Source organism: Lactuca saligna, chromosome 5 (assembly GCF_052625555.1).
Source record: "Lactuca saligna cultivar CGN05327 chromosome 5, ASM5262555v1, whole genome shotgun sequence".
Classification (NCBI taxonomy): domain Eukaryota; kingdom Viridiplantae; phylum Streptophyta; class Magnoliopsida; order Asterales; family Asteraceae; genus Lactuca; species Lactuca saligna.
In genome coordinates, this window is record NC_136421.1 from 304,733,982 (window position 1) to 304,750,455 (window position 16,474).

General features: G+C 36.8%; 2 protein-coding genes and 1 pseudogene across 3 annotated transcripts; all 3 read left to right on the forward strand.

Annotated features, from left to right (window-relative positions):
• Positions 1-2,280: 2,280 nt before the first annotated feature.
• LOC144998524 (chloroplast envelope quinone oxidoreductase homolog) lies at positions 2,281-3,881 on the forward strand (annotated as a pseudogene). The gene is made up of 4 exons (XR_013660356.1): positions 2,281-2,493; positions 2,623-2,764; positions 2,883-2,965; positions 3,055-3,881. The product of XR_013660356.1 is annotated as a chloroplast envelope quinone oxidoreductase homolog (transcript).
• Positions 3,882-4,974: 1,093 nt separating this feature from the next.
• On the forward strand, positions 4,975-6,878 carry LOC144998525 (chloroplast envelope quinone oxidoreductase homolog). The gene is made up of 4 exons (XM_078958268.1): positions 4,975-5,086; positions 5,304-5,445; positions 5,547-5,629; positions 6,063-6,878. Exons 1-4 carry the CDS (start codon positions 5,021-5,023, stop codon positions 6,756-6,758), a joined length of 987 nt encoding a protein of 328 aa, XP_078814394.1. The 5' UTR covers positions 4,975-5,020; the 3' UTR covers positions 6,759-6,878.
• Positions 6,879-14,273: 7,395 nt separating this feature from the next.
• On the forward strand, positions 14,274-16,077 carry LOC145048456 (chloroplast envelope quinone oxidoreductase homolog). Its single transcript, XM_078996937.1, has 4 exons — positions 14,274-14,480; positions 14,777-14,918; positions 15,047-15,129; positions 15,212-16,077. Exons 1-4 carry the CDS (start codon positions 14,409-14,411, stop codon positions 15,905-15,907), a joined length of 993 nt encoding a protein of 330 aa, XP_078853063.1. The 5' UTR covers positions 14,274-14,408; the 3' UTR covers positions 15,908-16,077.
• Positions 16,078-16,474: the final 397 nt, after the last annotated feature.

Sequence of the window (16,474 nt, forward strand, 5' to 3'; positions counted from 1 at the left end):
ATAGATTTGAATAAATATGATATTTTAAAATATCATATTTGAAAGCCTTAAGTGTATTATTTGAAAGCCTAATTTGATATTTGAAAGCCTAATTTGATATGTCTTAAGTGTATTATTTGAAAGCCTTTCAAATAATACATGAAAGCCTTAAGTGTATTAAAATATCATATTTGAAAGCCTTAAGTGTGAAGTGTGAATTGTGATATTAAAATATCATATTTGAAAGCCTTAAGGATTACCATAATATTTTTTTTCCTATTACCATCAACCACTATCATTGCTGCCACCACCTCCATCCACCGCCACCAACATCTCCACCTTCATCACAACCCACCGCCACCACCACGCACTGTCGTCGCTACCTCCATTGCCCACCACCGCCACCACATTTACCACCACCACCACCAACTACTATGTCTGCCACCACCACCATTTACTATTTTTATAATTTATATACTATATATCTTTACATATGATTTATAAAACAAAATAAAATTAAAAAGATGAGAAGATAATTATGTCATTTTACATTTTATAAATTCATGTTCCTATTAATATGGAATTGAATTTCATTCTATTTTGCCAAACTAACAAACAAACAAAAAATATGAAGCAAACAAAATGTCACCTAATATTATATATTTAAGGGCATTTAAAAGGTAGAATTTAGACTCAACCCCCAAAAAAATCAAAGGGAGAATCATAACATCATAGTGTAGGTATACCACCTAAATATTACATTGGTGCCCAATGTATGAAAAAGAACAAAAACAAGAACGATGAATTACTTTGTGAACTTTATTGCTGGGAAAAGTTAACTAAAACATCCTAAACATTAACGTTATTTATACTAATAAAACTAGACTTCTACTCTAACACGAAAACTTCATAAAGGAATGTTTTCTAAAATACACCTAGAACTAAAATTGTCTCGGATTTCCTCTTGTGATAAACAGATTAATCCAAAAATCACTCCCTTAATCGGTTTGGTCGTACCCCTCATTCATAGCAGTGCTGAATCACCGCCTTCTGGAACCATCCCGACTTTTCTCGGATACCAAACCTCCATATCGGTCACATCCAAGTCTTCTAACAACCCGCTTTAATTGTTGACAACACATGTGACATATACCATGGCATCGCGCTAGACGTGTTCACTACCATCTCGCCTTTTCTTGAATCAACGACCTATTCCTTGGCCACATCCAATGCCACCCGATTTGAAATCCAACGCCATAATGTTCACACAGTGTAATTTGTTCATTCTCTTCTTGTCTTGACAACCATACCTTTGTCGATCAATCATATTCCGAGAGATTCTTCAACCGAATGCCCTTGGTTCAACCTTATCACATGTCATGTGCATCCATAATCAACTTGACTTTGGTTCCCACACCGAATAATTCGTTGGAGTCAAAACCGAAACTTGATATGTCATCGAACCTCATTTTTTAACCATCGACATCCTATTTTCTCTTTTGACAATCCCGACCTCTTTAATCCAGCTTGTTCTGAGAGCACCCTTCTACCGAACAACAAGACAAGGTCACAACCACTTTTACTATCTTTCGTCAGCCGCAAAGCGAACCAAATCAAAGCCACCCGCTTTGACGTCTTCCCGTCCGTTTATTACGCGCCTCCGGTTAGTCTCTTTCTCTACCTTAGAACAAGCCCGATCAAGAGAAATCGGAGCTCTTGTTAAGATGCTTCAACTCGTGCTAAAAAAATCCATACCCCCTTTTAAATCGAACCTGGTTCCCACTGCGTCTGCCCCGTGGCGAAAGACTATAGTTTTCTTGAAACCGACTCTCAAACCGGTTGACTTCTGCCTTCACGAGCCCTAGGCTCTGATTTCAAGTGTAGGTATACCACCTGATATTACATTGATGCTCAATGCATGAACTGAACAAAGAAGAAAAAAAGAACAAGAACAAGAAATTACTTGGTGAACTTTATTGCTGGAAAAAGTTATCTTAAACATCTTAAACATTAACTTTATTTATAGATAAAACTAAACTCTTACTCTAACACAAAAACCGCATAAAACGAATGTTTCCTAAAATATTCCTAGAACTAAAATTGTCCGGGATTTACTTTTGTGGTTAACCCATAAATCCAAAAAATAGTTGGACCAAACCACCCTTATGGTTTTCCAAAATAGGGCATTCGATTAATGCCGTATTTTCGAACCTGGTTAAATCAATATATTTTATGTTCCGTTTATTATTATTTTTCGACTCTAATGTTCGGCGAAAAATTAAGTGGTCAAGAATACATGAAATTAAAGTCATACAGTGGCCGAGGAACACAGTCAAAATACGTGATCCGAAAAGTCAAACAGACGAATCTTCTGGTCATCGTGAAGTTCTTTATAATCAATAAACGTCGTCACTACATTCATACCTCATCCCAGATCGGTGGATGAATATGGCCGGAAAATTGATGAAGGCTGTTTGTTACGATTCTTATGGCGGAGGCTCCGCTGGTTTGAAGGTAAAACAATCACATTTCAAGGAGACTGCATGCTGTTTGGATTGTTTTTCGTCGACACCTTTCTCGTTTTCAGTTTATGTAGTGAAATTCTTCGTTATTTTTAATTGTTATTTATTATATCTTTTGCAGCATGTTGAGATCCCCGTTCCTATTCCTGGCAATCTTGAGATTCTGATGAAAATAGAAGCATCAAGCATAAATCCGTTCGACTGGACAATTCAAAAAGGCAGGATGCGCCCTATTTTGCCCAGAAAATTTCCTTTTATACCTGGTTAGTATATTAATATTGTGTTTTATGACGAAATACATACTTAAAAAAGTTCAAGGATCTAAGTAGCACAAATTATAAATTAAGTACGTAACATAACCATATTTGTTTGTTGGAACAGTTAGTGATGTAGCCGGGGAGGTTGTGGAGGTTGGACCTGGGGTGAAGAAGTTTAAAGCCGGTGATAAAATTGTTTCCACCTTAGTGAGTTCCATTTTTTTTTTAGTCTAATTTATATCAAACACAGTATAAACTTTGGTTTTAACTCCACCTTTTTGCTGACTGGATGTCAGGGTACAGGTGGAGGGTTGGCAGAGTACGCGGTGGCTAAGGAGAGCTCAACGGTTCCAAGACCACCAGAAGTCTCGGCTGCAGACGGTGCGAGTCTAGTCATAGCAGGGTGCACCGCTCTTCATGCCCTAACCGTAACCGCCGGTCTAAACCTGGTCAAGACCGAACAATGCTTAAATGTCCTCGTAACCGCCGCTTTAGGCGGGGTGGGCCACTACGCGGTCCAATTAGCAAAACTAGGAAACACGCACGTGACCGCAACATGTGGGGCCGTAACATTGAATTTGTCAAAAACCTAGGAGCGGACGAGGTTCTTGATTACAAGACTCCGGAAGGTTTCGTCCTTAAAAGCCCATCGGGTAAAAAATATGATGTGGTTATCCATTGTACAACTGGGATCCCGTGGTCGACCTTTCAGCCTAATTTGAGCCCAAAGGGGAAAGTGGTTGATTTAACACCTGGTGGTCGTGCGTTCTGGACTTATGCTATGAATAAAATTACGTATTCAAAGAAGCAACTACAGCCGTTGATTGTGGTTCCAAAAGTGGAAGAGATTGAGTGCCTTTTGAATTATGTGAAAGAGGGAAAACTGAAAACTGTTATTGATTCAAGGTATCCTTTAAGTCGGGCTGAAGAGGCTTGGGCCAAGAGTATCGAAGGACATGCGACTGGGAAGTTAGTTGTGGAGCCGTAACGTAACTATATATAGTTGGATAGTTATTTATGCATATAACATAAGAACTTATTTGATCAGTTATAAAAAGATCTATGTTTTTCATTAAACAAATTATATAAAGATATCTATATGGATTATCATTTGTTAAAAAAAAAAAAAGACATCTCGAATGTCTTCTGAGCAACATCCATTCGCACTATGTGCCCAATCTTCATATCTTCTCCTTTCTTTTAGCTTTCTAAGATTGCAACGATTTCAAAAGAGTTTAATAACAAAAAACCATATTTTTCTTTTGGTTCACCCGCAGTGGTGTATATATAAATTTTCTGTTGGAGGTACTAGCAAATACTATATAATTTAGTCGATCAAAATAATCGGATCTGGTCATGATTCAAAACACAAAAATAATACAACCTTTAATTAACCGTGTAAAAACATAATTTTTAACATCATTGAGATTTTATAATTTTTTTTGAGAAAACATAATCAAATTCTAACCTACATATTTATATACATATTAAATGGTCCCTAAACTTTATTAAGGTTGTCACTTTTGGCCACTTTTCAAATTTTATTCAGTTTAAGTCTATTTTTTAAAGTCAAAAACCGCTTTTGGGCCAATTCTGATTATTTTTTAGTTAAAAAAATATTTTAGACAAAGCCTGAATCACCTACTAGTTTTATCCAAAAAGTAAGTTTACCAACTATTAAAAAAACTTAATTTTAACCTTAAATCTTTATTTTGACAGAGCTTTTAAAAGCTCACAACCAAAAATCTTGTTTTTCTTAGTGGGCTTTTAATTTTGACAAATGATTTCAATTAATTATGTCTATTAATACTAGTGTATCAAGCAATCAGGCCCAAACTTCCCATTATTACTTATTTTATTTTTGTTACTAATATTTTTCGACTATAAAAATAACAATAAACTAAAAATAAGAATAACAAATCATAATGAAAATAATAACAAGTATTCTAATGATAGTAAAACAAAATAAATAAAAAATAATAAATAATAATAGAAAAACAAACCTATCATCCATCATGATGCAAGAAAAAATAAGGAGATGTATATAGAATAATCCTAAAAAAAATATATAAACTCTAAAATACTAAGCCAAAAAGTCAAATGAAGTGATGAGACGAGGAGTTAAAATAGAAAACACAAAATAGTCAAATAGATGAACCTTTCTACACATTATTGGTTTATAAATTCAAATAACGGCGTCATTTGCTCACTACCAAATATATATTGAAGCCATAGCTCAGAAAGTTATATCGGCGAACTAACATGGTCGGAAAATTGATGAAGGCTGTTTGGTACAATTCTTATGGCGGAGGTTCTGCTGCTTTGAAGGTAATACAATTATATTGTTGTTTATACTGCTTTTCTACCCCCTTACTGTTTCGAATTTATTTAACCAGTAACGTTTTTTTCCCTAGAGAGATTAGGATTAACCTATCTGATAAACAATATATTACATTTACATACATAACTCCTGGTATTTATGGACTACTGATGTAGTAATGTTATAACGTGATGCATGATATACTATCGCTTATATCTTGTGCAGCATGTTGAGATCCCCGTTCCTTCTCCCGACATTGATGAGATTCTGGTGAAAATAGAGGCAGCAAGCATAAACCCAATCGATTGGAAAATTCAGAAAGGCATGGTTCGCCCTCTTTTGCCCAAAAAGTTTCCGTTTATACCAGGTTTGTTCAATACTTCAATTAGGATCCATCATCATTTTATCCAATCGTATGATTTCTATATATATTATTTTCCCCTAATTGTAATTTGTTTGTTGAAATAGTATGGGATATAGCTGGAGAGATTGTAAAAGTTGGACTTGGAGTCAAGAATTTTAAACCTGGTGACAAAATCGTTTCCACCCTTGTGTGTTTCATCTTTCTTCTTTCCATATTTAGTAAATTTTTGTCCTATGACATCTCTCTTATGTATCCATAATGCATTGAACTTCAATGGATTGTCACATCATCTTTCTACTATTCATACAACTTTATCATTTTTTCACACAATGCATTGAACTCTACAAAGTTCAATAAAATGTTACAAATCTAATTTATAGTAAATAATTAAGAATTATAAACTTTCATTTTTTTTTCCCATTGAAGAGTTCAATGGTCATTGAACTCCAAATCCATTGAACGTCAATGTGGCATCTTACAATGGTAGAGTTTCATCCATTGAATGACACATAGATTTGTCACCACATTCAACTCTCTCATTGAGCTTACCGGTGTAGATGCTCTTAGTCCCACTTGTGTATGTTATTTCCTGTCTTAATACTACATTTTTGCTTTTTTAGGGGGTTACGGGTGGAGGGTTGGCTGAGTACGCGGTGGCTAAGGAGAGCTCAACGGTTTTTAGACCACCAGAAGTTTCGGCTGCAGATGGTGCTAGTCTAGTCTTCGCAGGGTGCACCGCTCTTCGTGCCCTAACTGTAACCGCCGGACTAAACCTTGTAAAGACCCAACCGCGCTCAAACATTCTTGTAACCGCCGCTTCTGGCGGCGTGGGCCACTACGCGGTCCAATTGGCAAAACTAGGGAACATACACGTGACCGCAACATGTGGGGCTCGTAACATCAAATTAGTGAAAAACCTAGGAGCCGATGAGGTGCTAGATTACAAGACCGTGGAAGGTTCCGCCCTTAAAAGCCCATCGGGCAAGAAATACGATGTAGTGATCCATTGTACAAATGGGATCCCGTGGTCGACCTTTGAGCCTAATTTGAGCAAAAATGGGAAAGTGGTTGATTTAACACCTGGTGTTCGTGCTTTTTGGACTTATGTTGTGAATAAAATTATGTGTTCAAAGAAGCAACTATACCCGTTGATTATGACTCCAAAAGCTGAGGAGATTGAGTGTCTTGTGAAGTTGGTAAAAGAAGGGAAACTGAAATCTGTTATTGATTCGAGATATCCTTTAAGTAGGGCTCAAGAGGCTTGGATTAAGAGTATTGAAGGGCATGCGACTGGGAAGGTGGTTGTGGAGCCATAACGTAAATGTATAGTTATGTATCTATATATATATCACTTAAGAACTTATTTTGTAAGCTATAAAAAGATCTATGTTTCTCATTAAACAGATTAAATTTGTGACAAATTTGTGTTTGATGAACGACATATTAGTGTAAGATCCTAGTTTTGAATCTTTAAATTACCTTTTTTGATTTTATCGATTTGTTTTGGAATAAAGATTTTGATGGGTTCTTGGGAACAATAGAAATATCCATGATATTTACTTAATGGTCCGCCTTTATTTATACGGTGTGTATTTAACATTAAAAAAAATCATGCATGACTTTTATAAAATAAGTTATTAGATTCTTTACTTTTATGTAATCTAGTAAAAAAAAAAAACTTGTGCTTTGTTACGGGATTGATTTTTTTTTTTTTTTTTTTTTTTTTTTTTGCATTGCTTTATTTAGTATTTCATTAGGCAGTCTAAGATATAGATAACAAAAGATACATATATAGCAAAAGATTGAAGCATATGATTATCCACTTCATTCATTACTATTCGTCTTCCCTATCATAATTTAATTTTGAACGAAACAATTATTAGGGATGACACTTTGTGAATAGGTCACCTTAACACAACAATTTTATGACAACTTGATGTGCATGGGCAAATATGTAAACCTGTCAGTGCAGGGCAAATATGGGCGATTTTTCTTACTATAATGGTAACTACAATCCATAATGGCAACAAATTTTTAATACCCACAGTAGAATAGCAATGTACTTATGAGTCAGAAGTATACTATTTTCGAGTGGGTCTTGAAAGTAGATGACGTAGTCGTTACATCAAATTACAATGCTTTATATAACATCCTACTTTAGTAAACCTGGTCTGCGTATGGAAAGCAAACACTAACTATATCTTCCAAGATGGATTCTGCATAAAACTTTAAAAAAAAAAAAAAAAAAAAACTTTTGTATCTCCTCTAATGTCCACCCAAATTAATTTAAACTTTCATGTATCTTCAAAAAACAAAGTTATATAAAACCAAGATCAAGAAATTTAGGATAGGTCATATCCTAGTTTTTTGTAACATCCCGATGTTGAGATAATTTCAATTTTAACACTATGTATGAATAGCATTGCATTCTAGTCCTTGTGCATAAGAAAGGGTGCAAAATAGCCCATAGTGGCATTATGGTAATTTCTTGCTAGAACTTAATACGTTGGGCGTACTCTTCGTACGTTGGGCATACATGCGAGGGTCCCAAACCCTAAAATTTAGGGTCTGCACCTTATTTAAACAAATTTATGGCTCAAGACCTTCATCCTAATAAGCCTCCGACTAAGAATTCGACCCTCTAGCAAACCCTCAGTGTTAAGAGTGCTTTTCAGCTCATTTGTGTGCTTTGTTGGTGTTCTTGAAGAAAAAGAAGTTGGTGCAAGGACCTTGAAGCTTGGAAGCAATTTAGATGTGAGATTCCCCACTTGCTAGCAACCTCCAGGAGGAAAAAGTTTATAACTTGATCACTCTTACTTGTAGATCTAGTCGTTTCTTCATTTTGGGCATTTTCGGTCCCAGATATGGTGATTCTTGAGCATGACATGCTCTTAACCCAAAAAGTCATCCTTTTAAACCTTATAAGGGGTTTTGAGTCATAAAAATGTGGTCTTGATGCTTAGTTTTTACTCCATGCATGCTATAGAAGGTCTTAAGGCATCAAGATGTTGAGATTTTGTGTTTTAAGCACTTAATGGACATGCAATGTCATAAAGTTGGAAACTTTATGACTATTAATGGTATTTTAGCCTTGGATCTGCAATTAGACGTGTCAAGCCGGAGAAATAAGCTCTTAATAAGTTAAGAAGGGGACTGTTGCGTACATTGGGCGTACCGAAGGGTACGCTATATGTACGCAAATCTGGCCCCGACGCCTCGAACAACTTGTACACCATGTGTACCTCCGGAGTACGCACCACTCACGAAGCCTGAGTCTACTTGGCTGAGTTGACTCGGCTGACTTGTGGATTTTGACCAGTTTAACCAAGGGTATTTTAGGAAATGTTATTAATTTAGAATGGAAAATATTTTGACATTTAGGATTTGTATTGAGTCGGCTGTCGGAGCGGGGAGCTATTTAGATTGCATTCAGACTGTGAGGTGAGTTTTCCCCATTGTACTTACGGCTCGAAGGCACCAAGGTCGGCCCGTTGGATTGATATCCTGGTTTTATTGTATGTTGTTATGCTGTCGTGATATGTTAGATTTGTATCCTGGTATATATAGGATGTTGTTATGATCTGTTAGATATGTATGACTACTTGTATATGTTAGTTATTGATTGTTATTGTATATGTTGATATGTGATGGTGTACCGGGTTGAGGCGGTCCTGCTTTGTGCTGAAGACCATGACACCCAGGGCGGTCCGGAAAGACTGAAGGCCTGCAAGGTGGACTAGTCAAGCTGAAGGCCCAAATAGCAGTCCAGATAGGCTGAAGGCCCATTGAGGTGGTCCATGTTTGTTATGTTTATATGGTGATATTTTGGGGGAATACACTAAGCGTTGGCTTACAATTTTAGTTTTGTTTTAGGTACTTTTGAGGACCATGGCAAGGCGAATGCGTGATAGTATAGATCATTGGTTTATGTTGATCGGATCTTGGAAGACTCTGGTTTTTAATAATGTTTTGAAAATAATAGTTATGTAAACACTTCTTTAAATGGGTTGTTTTGAAAAGTTTAGATTTGTTGTGATTTTTGGAGTAAATTACACGAATGGTCCGTATGGTTTGGGGTAATTTGCGTGTTTGGTCCGTAACTTATTTTTTTAACTTAGAAAGTCCATATTGTTTGTTTTTTTACGGGCTTGGTCCCTACTATCTGTTTTTATTACGCGTTTGGTCCTTGTCTTACGTAAAATGACTATTATTTAAATATGAAAAAAATGGTGGGATAAGTAAGATAAGGTGATGAGGATGGGGTTGATGGTGTGTTTATTTAAATAAGTTAAAAAATCAAGCCCAAAATAGTCTTTTTAGGTAAGAGAGGGACCAAGTGCGTAACAAAAATAAACATTAGGGACATTCCGAGATAAAAAAATAAGTTAGGGACCAAACGTGCAAATTACTCTAAACCATATGGACCATTTGTGTAATTTACTCTGATTTTTGAGATGTTATAGTTTTTCAGACTGTTTCTTTATTTCTTGGTCTAAAAAATAAAGAAAATTAGGAAATTCTAACATCTATAACAAAATTATAACACAAAAAAAATGTTGTATTTATTTTGGGGAAAATCGTCAAAAAGGAGGAAGAATGGATCATCTTTTGTTAAGTTTCATGTGGAAACCGCTTTTGTTGTTGTAGTTAAAGACGTATAAGCTTGATAACATTCACCAGTCTTCATTTGAACAACATACCTGCATAAACTGATTTCAGATTATATTCACCCATGAAATTACAAATAAAATTAAAACATATATGAAATTTTAGATATGAGGAAGTTTAGGAGTTCTTCTTATGCACAGTCCACTAACCAATGAGCTGCTAGTGATTCCTTCCAACTTAATTACAAACTTCACATGAGCTTTCAGACGTTTCTTTATTTTTTTGGTCTAAAAAAATAAAGAAAATTAGGAAATTCTAACATCTATAACAAAACCATAACATACAAAAAAATGTTGTATTTATTTTGGGAAAATTCATCAAAAGGGGTGGACAAATGGATCATCTTTTGTTAAGTTTCACGTGGAAACCACTTTGTTGTCATAGTCAAAGACGTCTAAGCTAGATAACATTCATCAGTCTTCATCTTAACAACAAACATGAATTGAACTGACGTCTGATTATGTTCACCCATGAAATTACAAATTAAATTAAAACATATATGAAATTTTACATACGAGGAAGTTTAGGAGTTCTTCTTGTGTAGATTCCACTGACCAATGAGTTTCCTGTGATTCCATCCAACCTAATTATAATCTTCACATGAGCTTTGAAACCTTAGCCCTTGATTTGTTTTTCTTACCATGATTTGAAGTCTTTACCAAAAAATACCAATGTCAAGTACATAACATTCTTAAATCGTAACAATATAGGGGGTGTTTGAAAACTATCTTCAAGGAACCCTCTCAAAAGATCTAGAACATATAGTTTTCTGTAACACCCATAATCCAGAAGACCTGGAAAGGAAAGAAAACCCTAAGTCAAAGGGGGTCAACTCGTCGAGTCTAAGGGAGAACTCGACGAGTCAGAGTGGGATCCGTGTGTAAGGTTAAGTGACCGACTTGATGAGTCGGAGAGTGGACTCGGCGAGTCTAGTCTGGGTTAGGAAGCCCTAATTTCGGGACTTGGTACCCTATTTAAGCGTCTTATTCTCTTCCCTAGGGTGCATTTACAGCCTCTCTCGTCTAGAACCCAAACCCTATCCACCCAACTCCATTGATTGAGCTAGTTCTTGCCTTGAGAGTGAATTGAAGCTTGGAGAAGGAGGAAGGACCTTGGTGGTGCAAAAAGAAGCTATAGATCCAGAATTGGGGTAGCATTTCGGACCATTTAGAGGTAAAAAGATTATACCTTGACTGTTAATCATCTAGATCCCCTTTCTAGCATATATTTGGTCACATTTGGACCATTTCCAAGGTCAATCTGAGTATTAAGCCTTTGAGGATGGATTGGACACAGATCTGGACACTCTTGAGCTTTAGAAGCTCAAAAGTTGTTGGCTTTATCCAGCTAAGGTCCCATTTCTTGACCTAGGCCTTCCTTGTAGCTTGGATTAAGTGTTCTAGCCTCATAATACCTTGCATGCACGTAAAGTTAGCAACTTTATGTGCAATGCTAGCATAAGGAGTCCGAATCTATGAGTTGGAGGTGTTGGGATGGACCAGAATCGGCAGAATAGAGATGTCATAAGATGGACTCGACGAGTCAGTTCATGGACTCGACGAGTCGGGTCGCAAACCCAAACCCTTCTGTTTATGAGTCAGATCAGTGAGTGAGGTTAGAAAAGGACTCAGCCAGTCTGTGTTGGTAATGGACATGATGATCATGGTACTCGACGAGTTCAAGGAGGAACTCGACGAGTCCAAGGCAATCTCCTTAGCTTATGAAGATGGACTCGAAGAGTTGTAGAACAACTCGGCGAGTCGGTTGAAGATGGTCCCGAATGTTTAGTTGAAGGAGAACCCATCGAGTTGTTGCTAGACTCGACGAGTAGAGTCGAGGTTGTTTTGGGATTTGAGGAGCACGGACTCGACGAGTTGGTGAAACAACTCGGCGAGTCGAGTCAACTGGAAGTTGACTTTGACCGTTGACTTTGACCTTGAGAAGGACCTTGACCAGAGTTGACCTAGTTGACTTCTGGAGGATAGTTAGGCTAATTGTTATTATTGGTATTGGTAGCTCGGGGAGCTAGAGGAGCAGCGGTTCAGAGAGTTGTCGGATAGCAGCCAGAGGGTTATCAGCAGCTTCAACAGTTTGAGGTGAGTCTCCTCACTGTTTGTATGGGTCTACGGTCACAATGCTGACCCATTTAGTTTATGTATGGCAGGAAGACCCGAGGGTTAGCTTTAGGCATACGCACGAAAGACTGGGAGACGGCTCCTGGCATACAATATGTTATTACGTCTGGCAGGAAGACCCAGGGGTTAGCCCTAGGCAATATGTATGAAAGACCAGGAGGTGGCTTTTGGCGCACTTTATGCTATTATGTATGAAAGACCGAGAGGTGGCTCCTGGCACACTATATGATGAGTTGCCTAGTAGAGTAGTATGTATAGTTGTCTTGGTGATGCTTGCATGGAAGACAAGGGGGTATCCCTTGGCACTTGTCTGTAAGACCGAGGGATTGGCCCCAGGCTTGACCAGGAAGATCACGTTCGGCCCGTGGCATAACCGTAAGACAATGTTTGACACATAGCACCTTAGTAAGACTATGTTTGGAACATAGCACCTTACTTGATTGTGGATATGTATGGCTCTTGGTTATGTATGGACCAGTTGGTATGTATGATATGCGGTATCTGGGGAACTCACTAAGCTTCGTGCTTACGGTTTTCAGTTTTGGTTTCAGGTACCTTGTTTTCAAAGAAAGGAGTCGGCTCGATCGTAACGCATCACACTATGATTTACGCACATGAGATCTTTGGGAATTACACTCTGATATGGTTTTGTGATAATATGTTTTGATTATTGATACTTTGGTTTGACTTGAGATATTATTATGAATGTTTCTATACTGTTGATTTTATATAATAACTCAATTAAAACGAACTTTTTTGGTCTTGAATTTTGGGATGTTATATTTTTGGCCACAATGCTTGCCAACACCAAATATGAACACAAAAGCGGTCATTTAGAATTTTCATTAAATCTGCACTTTCTCTAAAATATGCTCATTTTCTATCAACCAATATATCACATAAGATCGTTGCCTTGTGCGATGATGAGAATGCAACTGTGTGTTTGAGCGAGTGCAATTACCACAAACTTATGGACTTGAAAAACTTTTGTAATCTTAAATATCACAGCTCGTAACCACCATTTACAATCTTTAGCGAAACAAATTGTTTTAAACATGTCTTTTGTAAATTTGCTTATTTTGATTTGAAATCCCTTCCCAACACATTTCATTCTTGATGGTAGCTTAAGATCTTATTTGTTTTTGTAAAGTTGTAACAACTTTACAAGTGATAAGGAGCTGCGGGGTATTGAAACCTTTTGTTTTTGGGTTGAAAATTTGCGCACCATTACATTCGCATGTAAGTGGTTTGAGATTCTTCATAATCCAAAACATATTATGGGGAAATATGTTTTCCCGGTTTTCAGGGCTTAGTGGCATCATCATTCATAATCTGATAAACACTTAAACTATTCCACCGGTTTGCCATATGAAAATATGTTTGCATCATCGACCATCATCATTATGTTGAACTTTTAAGTCTGGGATTTCAGAATAGAATATTGTACATTCCACAATACCTTTATATTAGTATGGAATATACATTCTTCCTAGTTCCTACCATGTCAGATTTCAATATACTTTTATGTTATTTCTCATCAAAATCTCACCATTCCAAAACATACATTAATAGTTTGAAATATGGTAATCGGAACAATATGATTCTTTTTTAAAATTTTAAAAAAAAGTCTGATCGTTGTTATTAAGAACCTCTTCCTAATAGTAAGTTTTGTTAATAACTCTTAAAATATTATTAATGCTTGAGAGATCATCCATAATGATGGGCTTTGAGTTGTTATTATGACCTTTTACATAATAAACTAAATAGAAGTTTTCAAACATATTTTATATGGATAAAGATCAATTATTTAAATTTAGATACTTTTAACACAACTAAATATTAAAAAATAATGAACATTAAGAAAATAAAATCAATAAAAAAGTAAAATTAAAACAACTAAAATAAGATAAAAGATTGGGATGCTCTTTAAACCACCAGATTTTTGGCTTCATTATCTTTTATTTTCCCGTTTCGATCGGATCGAGCAGAGAGTTTCGGCCCGATATCACGTAAACAAAAATCAAGTGATCACACGGAGGAGTCAAACAGAGGAATCTTCTAGTCATCACGAGTCTATAAAATACGCCGTCACTTTATTCACACATCATTCTTCTCGTTCGCTACCAAAATTCGAAAAACTTGCTCAGAAAGTTAGATCGAGGAATGAATATGGCCGGAAAATTGATGAAGGCTGTTTGGTACGATTCTTATGGCGGAGGTTCTGCTGGTTTGAAGGTAATACCATCACATTTCAAAGAGATTGGTGTTTGAATTCCATCTCCCTTTTCGTTTCGAATTCATTACTGCTCCTTTGCTTTTTTGATGTTAATGTCGCTAAACCTAGATGTGACCTGACTTATTGGGGATTTCACGATGTAGGAAACTGAATTACCAATTTGTAGACGAGATATAGATTTCTAGTGAATCATAAGCTAACATATTAGATGGTTTTCTACTAAAACTCTTCGACTTGCACATATCAGAATAAGGATGTAGAAATTAACAACGTTGTTATCTTATATCTTGCTCAGCATGTTGAGATCCCCATTCCTTCCCCTGGAGTTAATGAGATTCTGGTGAAAATAGAAGCAGCAAGCATAAATCCAATCGACTGGAAAATTCAGAAAGGCATGGTTCGCCCTTTCTTGCCCAAAAAGTTTCCTGTCATACCAGGTACTGTTCAATAATCAATACTACTCCCATGAGAATCCATCATCATTTATCCTATTCTTGTTCTATGCCCCTTAACTATAACCCATATTCATATACATATACATAACCATATTTTATTGTTGGAATAGCTGGTGATGTAGCAGGAGAGATTGTGGAAGTTGGATCCGGAGTCAAAAAATTTAAAGCTGGTGACAAAATCGTTTCCACCCTTGTAAGTTCCAATTTTTGTCCATTTGACATTTATGTCTTATCCTGTCATGTCATCTCAGTCTGTCTTTTCTTTTCTTTTTTAGGGGGCTGCAGGCGGAGGGTTCGCAGAGTATGCAGTGGCTAAGGAGAATTTAACGGTTTCTAGACCGCCAGAGGTCTCGGCTGCAGACGGTGCGAGTCTAGTCATCGCAGGGTGCACCGCTCTTCACGCCCTAACCGTAACCGGCGGTATAAACCTGGTCAAGACGGAACCATGCTCAAATGTCCTTGTAACCGCGGCTTCAGGGGGTGTGGGCCACTACGCGGTCCAATTAGCAAAACTAGGAAACACACACGTGACCGCAACATGTGGGGCCCGTAACATTGAGTTTGTGAAAAGCCTAGGAGCCGATGAGGTGTTGGATTACAAGACTCCGGAAGGTTCCTCTCTTAAAAGCCCATCGGGCCAGAAGTACGATTTGGTGATCCATTGTACAACTGGGATCCCGTGGTCGACATTTGAGCCCAATTTGAGCCCAAATGGGAAGGTGATTGATTTGACACCTAGTGGTGGTGCGTTTTGGACTTATGCTGTGAAGAAAATTACGTTTTCAAAGAAGCAACTACAGCCGTTGATTGTGGTTCCAAAAGCTGAAGAGATTGAGTGCCTTTTGAATTATGTGAAAGAAGGGAAATTGAAAACTGTTATTGATTCGAGGTATCCGTTAAGTAGGGCTGAAGAAGCTTGGGAAAAGAGTATTGAAGGACATGCTACCGGGAAGGTGGTTGTGGAGCCGTAAATATACATGTCGCTAAGAACTTATTACATGTAACTGTTTGTTTCAGACGTGTTTTTTTTTTTTAGTATATGATTTGATGAGCGTAATTGGGCAAAGAACTTAATTGATTTGGACATATTTATGTTTTTTTACTTAATAAATAAAGTGAGACTATGGTTAGTTTGTGGGTATTTGGTCTTTTTATAAATGAATAGCTCTAAATATATAATTTGTTAACTACCTTATTTAAAGATTGTATTTTTGGAGCAGCTATCATTGTTAGGGAACTATGTGATATGTGACACTTGAAAAGCAAGTAGCCATGTCTAAACATTGCGGTTCATCAGTTTTTGTTAAATGCGAATAGAAATTGGTGTAGGGCAACTTATTTTTTATAGATGAAAATTAGGGGATGGATAGCTTTAGGGAGAGATAAAAGTGAGGAAATTGGCCAAATACTAGATTGCATTCACGAATAGGGTGTAAAAATGTGAAGCCTATGTATGAACTTGGATAACGTTTGTTTTAACGATAATGTAACTGATTTTTTAATTAAAAAGTTGTCTAATCTTTACAACGGTGGAAAGT